At 42.1% G+C, this 6,563-nt stretch overlaps 1 protein-coding gene across 1 annotated transcript; it reads left to right on the plus strand.

Moving 5' to 3' along the window:
* The first annotated feature begins 3,725 nt into the window (after nt 1-3,725).
* On the plus strand, nt 3,726-4,741 carry LOC108451085 (uncharacterized mitochondrial protein AtMg00860-like). The gene is made up of 2 exons (XM_017748815.1): nt 3,726-3,989; nt 4,526-4,741. Exons 1-2 carry the CDS (start codon nt 3,726-3,728, stop codon nt 4,739-4,741), a joined length of 480 nt encoding a protein of 159 aa, XP_017604304.1.
* The last annotated feature ends 1,822 nt before the right edge of the window (nt 4,742-6,563 follow it).

The following is a 6,563-nucleotide window of genomic DNA, read 5'->3' on the forward strand; positions in this document are numbered from 1 at the left end:
AAAATCGGCTATGTAGGGCCCATTAGGGGTTTTAGGCCCACTAACTCGATTTCGCTAAAAATGGGCCAGAATCACTGTTTGCACCCATGAATTGTTAGTAACCATTAATGAACATGGAAACCCTAAATTTTGGTAAAATTACAGGATTACCCTTATAACATGAAAATGACCGTTTTGCCCCTAGGTAAAAATGACCATTATACCCCTAGGGTTTATATATGAATTTAATACATGGGATTTTGATAAACATGGTATGTATGATATGCACATGACATGTATGATATACACATGATATGTATGATATGCACATGATGTCTTCATAAATGCATTGGGTTGGGTTTTTATATGGATGGAGGAAATGCAAAAGGGCTTATGCCCCAGTTATTAAAAAGGGCTTATGCCCCAGTTATTAAAAAGGGCTTATGCCCTAGTTATTAAAAGGGCTGATGCCCCAGTTATTAAAAGGGATTATGCCCCAGTTATTAAAAGGGCTTTTGCCCCAGTTATTAAAAGAGGCTAGGCCTCTAGTTATATGATAAAGCAACTATGCTGCCAGTGGAGAGTTATGGTTGGGTGGGTTGAGTTATTCCCCACATGGTGTGTTGGTTGGTACGGGTGGAGAGTAGCGGATGGTGGATCGAGTAGTCTCCCCAAATGGGCTTGCATTCATTTGTTTTTTCATTGACGATACATGTGATATTGAAATGGGCCTATGGGCCATACCGCTTCTGAGAAAAGGCTTCACCCGGTGTTATGAAGTATAAAATATGAAAAGGCTACGACCCAAGATATACATATTGAGATTGGACTTGGGCTAAGGCCCAAGAAGTCGATATTGTTTTGGGCTCGAAGGGGCTTGTTGCACATCGAGTTTCCAAACTCACCCCTTTCCTTGACCTTGCAGTGAGCCTTGATGTGGGGACTTGGAGCCGAGGGATTCAGAGTGGCCACTTGTGATCGCCTTTGGGCTTTTAAATAAGCATTGGTTTTCTTTAAATTTCCTTTAATTATTATTTATTCTTGGGTTGTAATAAGGCCATCTTAACTTTTCTTTTATTTCTTTTCGAATATTTTATTTTAATAACTTTAAACCGGTTGATAATTATACAAATGGGCTAGACTTAGGACGTGTTTTCAAAACGATACTTGATTTCAAAACATCACAACACCATGATTATTCGATTTGTCAAAGACATCCACTTAAACAAATTTAAACTCGATATAACAAAGTGTGGCAATAGTCGTGGGCATGTCTAGGATTGGATCCAATCGAAGAGCTTGGTACTTAAGCAGCCTTCATGGCTCACCTCCTCTGTCTCGGATACCTACCTGGTGCCCAGCTTCCATTCACTTTGTTAACTCAACAAGATATATGGTTTTTAAAACACTAAAACGGAACATGGGTTTTCAACTCCAATGTGGTACGTCAGATTCGGCCATAACGTCTGGGCTGGGTTTGGGGTGTTACAGGATATGTTATCGAGCTTGGAAAATTGAGTGGTCAATCTCGAGGAGTCTGTTGGTGACATGAAGGAGACACTCAAAGTGGTCCTAATCCGTATGGAGGAACCGAGGAAAGATAGCAAGGAATTTGTGTTGGGCACTCTCAGATCCACTTTGGACAAATTAACGGTGAGGGACAAAGCTGTTGACGCCCTGATGACTGCCATGAAAGAGGATATTGCTAAGCTTAAGGGGGAAATCACAATCTATAAGGCTGCCCTGGGAAGTGGGATGTTGGCTTGGGGACCAAAGCAACGTCATGTGGATGTTCCAAAACCTGAGAAGTTCAAGGGGGCTAGGTCTACAAGAGAAGTGGACAACTTTCTGTGGGAATTGGAGCAATATTTTTGAGCAATGGGCATTGAGGATGATACCACCAAGGTAAACACTGCTTCAGTTTACTTTTCTGATGTTGCTCTCTTGTGGTGGCGACGTAGGTCCGCGGATGAGAAACATGGAGGAATAGCTATTGGGACTTGGAAGGAGTTACAAAGAGAGTTGAAGAAGTAGTTTTATTCGTAACATGCTGAAAAAGAGGCTGGTGTTAAGTTGCACCGGCTTACACAACAAGGCATCATTTGAGATTATGTTTGGGAATTCAGTGAGTTGATGCTTCAGATCTCAGACTTGAACGAGAAGGAAGCATTCTATTGGTTCGAGGATGGGCTAAGCAAAAAATTTCTAAAATGTTGGGAGAAGGAAGATTGATAATAGTGAGTCTTCCAAGCCTAAGTCGAGACCCAAAGGCAATGGTGGGGGAGGCAAGGATCAAGGGGAAAAGAATGGCGAAGGCCCAAGGGCTAGTCAAGGTAAGCCTTAGGATAGGAAGGGACCATTGAAATGCTATCTTTGTCATAGCCCACATAGGATGAGCGTGTGTCCGAAAAAAGCCACTTTCCATGCCATAGAGGCGCGCTAGGAAGCTGAAGACGACACCAAAAGCTTTAACTCAATATTAGGCAGTGTTGAAGAGAAGGTAAGTAATTGGTTGATGTTTGTGGACATTATCATAGCTGGCAGAGGATTAAATGCACTTGTTGATACTAGTGTGTCTGACTTATTCATGTTTGAAGAAATGGTGAAGGAACTTGGCCTCAAAGTTGAGGGATATTCGGGACGAACCAAAACGATGAACTAAGAAAGCATTCCCATAACGGGTGTGGCAAAAGGGGTGGAGCTCAAACTTGGCGAGTGGACTGGCAAATCGACTATGAAGGTAATCCCATTTGACGATTATGATTTTGTAGTTGGATTAAGCTTGCTTGACCGAGTTAATACGGATATTCATCATTCTAAGAATTACATAACGATCTCCAATGCAAACAGTCGATATATGGTGCAAAGAAAAAGAAAGGGAAGCATGGAGGGAAAAACATTATCGGTGATCCAATTTTCCAAAGGAGTATGTAGAAATGAAGTCTCCTATCTAGCGTCCTTCAGGGACAATGCGAAGGAAAAATCCGAGGGAAAAATTAAAAAGGAAGTGAAATAGTTGATGAAGTCATTTCAAGATGTAATGCCTATGGAGTTGCCAAAAAATTTTCCACCTAAAAGGGAGGTGGATCACAAGATTGAGTTGTTGCCTAATACTGAACTGCCAGCAATGACACCATATCAGATGGCTCCACCCGAGTTGGAGGAATTGCGGAGCAATTGATGGATTTGTTAGAAGCCGGGTTCATTAGACCATCTAAAGCCCCATTCGGTGCACATGTGCTATTCCAAAAGAAGCATAAAGGGTCCTTGAGATTATGCATTGACTATAGAGCCTTAAACAAGATCACTATGAAAAACAGGTATCCCATTCCTTTTATTGCAAACTTGTTCGATTAACTTGGTAGTGCGAGATGGTTTACTAAGTTGGATTTGTGATCGGGGTACCATCAAGTGAGAGTAGCCGAAGGGGATGAACTCAAGATAGCTTATGTGACTCAGTATGGGTCTTTTGAGTTCTTTGTGATGCTGTTCGGGTTAACAAATGCTCCGGCCATGTTTTACACCCTAATGAATAAGGTATTACAACCCTTCTTAGATCGTTTTGTGGTTGTTTATCTTGACGATATTGTGGTGTATAGTAAGACACTTGAGGAGCCTGTGGGACATTTAAGGGAGGTGTTTCAAACCCTACGAGAGAATGAGCTATATGTCAAAGAGGAGAAATGCTCATTTGCTCAATGGGAGTGTCATTTCTAGGTCATATTATGAGAGGTGGAACGATTTGAATGGATGCAAGTAAAGTTCGAGCAATTGCTAATTGGGAGCCACCAACCAAGGTGAAGGAGTTGCGATCTTTCCTTGGATTAGCAAATTATTACAGTCGCTTCATTGAAGGCTATTCCAAGATCGCTGCACCCTCGACGAATTTTTTAAAAAAGGGTAAGGTGTGGGATTGGGACCCTCGGTGCGAGAAAGCCTTCAACCAAGTGAAGCAAGCAATGATGAGTAAGCTTGTACTCGTGTTGTCGGACTTTTCAAAGGCATATGAGGTACACATGGATGCTTTGGATTATGCAATTAAGGGAGTGCTAATGTAAGATGGGCATCCAATTGCTTTCGAGAGTCAAAAGCTTAATGAGACGAAATGAAGGTACACAGTCCAAGAAAAAGACATGACTGCGGTGGTGCATTTTCGCGCACATGGAGACACTATTTCCTAGGTTGTAGGTTCATGGTATTCACTGATAATGTTGCAAATAGTTATTTCTTAACCCACAAAAAGTTGTCCCCCAAGCAGGCTCGTTGGCAGGTTTTCCTAGCGGATTTTGATTTTAGCATAGAATACAAGTAGGGGAGTGCTAACATTGTGGCTGGTGCGCTTAGTCGAAAAATGGAGTTTGCAATGAGAAGCCAACCTGATAGTCCCCTATTGGCGTGTATTCAAGAAGGATTGTCCTACGATCCCACAACCAAGAATTTGATTGAGCTTGTCAAAGATGGAAAAACGAGGAGGTTTTTGCTCGAGGGAGAATTGCTTTACACTCAAGGGCAACGTCTATATGTACCTCAACATGGGAATTTGTAGAAGGAAGTCATGAAGGAATGTCATGATTCCAAATGGGCTGACCATCCAAGTATACATCGTACTTTGACTCTCTTGGAAGATCGGTTTTATTGGCCTCACATGGGTGATGATGTGGAGACCTATGTGAAAACTTGTTTGGTGTGCCAACAAGATAAGGTCGAGTTGAAGGCTCCTGCTGGCTTGTTACAACCCTTGGTCATTCCGGAGTGCCCATGAGAAAGTTTATCTATGGACCTTATTCTGGGTTTGCCTAATTCTGATGGATTTGTGAGTATTTTTGTTGTAGTGGATAGGTTTTCGAAGTATGCAACTTTTATTCCTGTAACCAAGGAGTGTCCCGTGGAGGAGGCAGCTCGTTTGTTCCTTAGACATGTGGTGAAGTATTGGGAAGTACCATAGTCTATCGTCAGTGATCAAGATGGAAGATTCACGGGTCAATTTTGAACGGAGTTGTTCAAGTTATAATGAGCTCAGACTTGAACTTTTCCACTAGCATGCATCCCCAAATCAATAAGCAAACTGAATGAGTGAATGCATTGTTGGAGAAGTATCTTAGGCACTATGTAAGTGCGACACAAAGGGATTGGCTAAAGTTGTTGAATGTGGCCCAATTTTCGTACAACTTACAATGAAGTGGGGTGATGAACCAGAGTCCGTTCGAGATAGTGACGAGGCAACAACCACTTACACCCAATGCTGTTGCAGTTCTTTATGTGAGACCGAGTCCAGCAGCTTATCAATTTGTGAGGGATTGGTAAGAGCAAAATGATCTAGCTAGAGCTTGTCTACATAAGGCAAGGAAGTGCAACAAGAAGTGGGCGGATTAGAATCAAAGGGATGTGCAATTTCATGTTGGTGACCCAGCCCTTGCTAAACTACACCTGATTTTACGACATGATGGTTTACACAAGGGACTTGTGCGACAATATGAGGGGCCATTTCGAGTTGTGAAGAAGGTAGGCAAGGTAGCCTACAAGCTTGAGTTGCCTGAAAAGCTCAAAGTCTATCCAGTATTCCATGTAAGTATGCTTAAGCCATTCCATGAAGATGGAGAAGACCCAAATCGAAGCAAGTCCGAACGAGCACTAATGGGGGTAAAAGTTTCCTATGATAGAGAGGTCGAAAACATTGAGACAGATCATGTGGTTAGATGAAAGTACTATCGACCGCGACATGAATACCTAGTCTGATAGAAGGGATTTCCCGATAGTGAGACAAGTTGGGAACCCACTGAAGCCTTGTGGCAATTCCAAGATAAGATAGATCGGTACCATGCGGAGGACGCAACGAGGGCATCACTAGATTCGGTGGGGGAGAATGTCATGGGTTGCGCATGGGAGCCTGCAACCATGACATACCTGTGTGATCCATCAAGAGGGAAGGAGGTCATTTGGCCCAATCGGACTGGCCCATTGCTTGAAGAGATTGAAGGTCCATCTACAAGCTTGACAAATATGGAAACATGATCTTCGAAGTTATGCAATCTTAGATATGATATATAATCTTAGAAGATATGATTTTGTAATATTAGAGATTTGATTTGTAGATGCCCTTTAATCGTAGCCGTTGATGTAATTGATCTGTACCGTTAGATTTAAGGAGGCTCAACTATAAATAGAAGCCTCTCCCCTCATTGTAAATCACTTTAGTTTTGAGCAATAAGAATTCTTGAAAGCATTCACTCAAATTTCTCTCTCTCTTGTGTTCTTATTTTTCCGTCGCTTGTTGTTGTTTCGTTCTTTGTTCATCTTGTTTGATTTCGAGTTGCTTTCGTTTCAGTTGGGTTTTTGAGGAGGAATTCTGTTTAATCCTCAGTTTGTGGGAGTTAGGTTGACTTAGGAGTTTTTGGAGCAAGAAACTGTCTAAGGCCGCACAGATTGTGAGGCAAAAATCCTAAGTCCGTGACACTAGTAGGACCTTTCGATCTTCCTCTAAAATAACGAGTTAGCAAGGACTACTTATCTGTTGACCTCACAGTCTAAACCTGTTCGGGGTTAAGGTGTTCACAGATAGGCCATACCAATTTTGAGTTAATTAC

Source organism: Gossypium arboreum, chromosome 9, assembly GCF_025698485.1.
Source record: "Gossypium arboreum isolate Shixiya-1 chromosome 9, ASM2569848v2, whole genome shotgun sequence".
NCBI lineage: Eukaryota > Viridiplantae > Streptophyta > Magnoliopsida > Malvales > Malvaceae > Gossypium > Gossypium arboreum.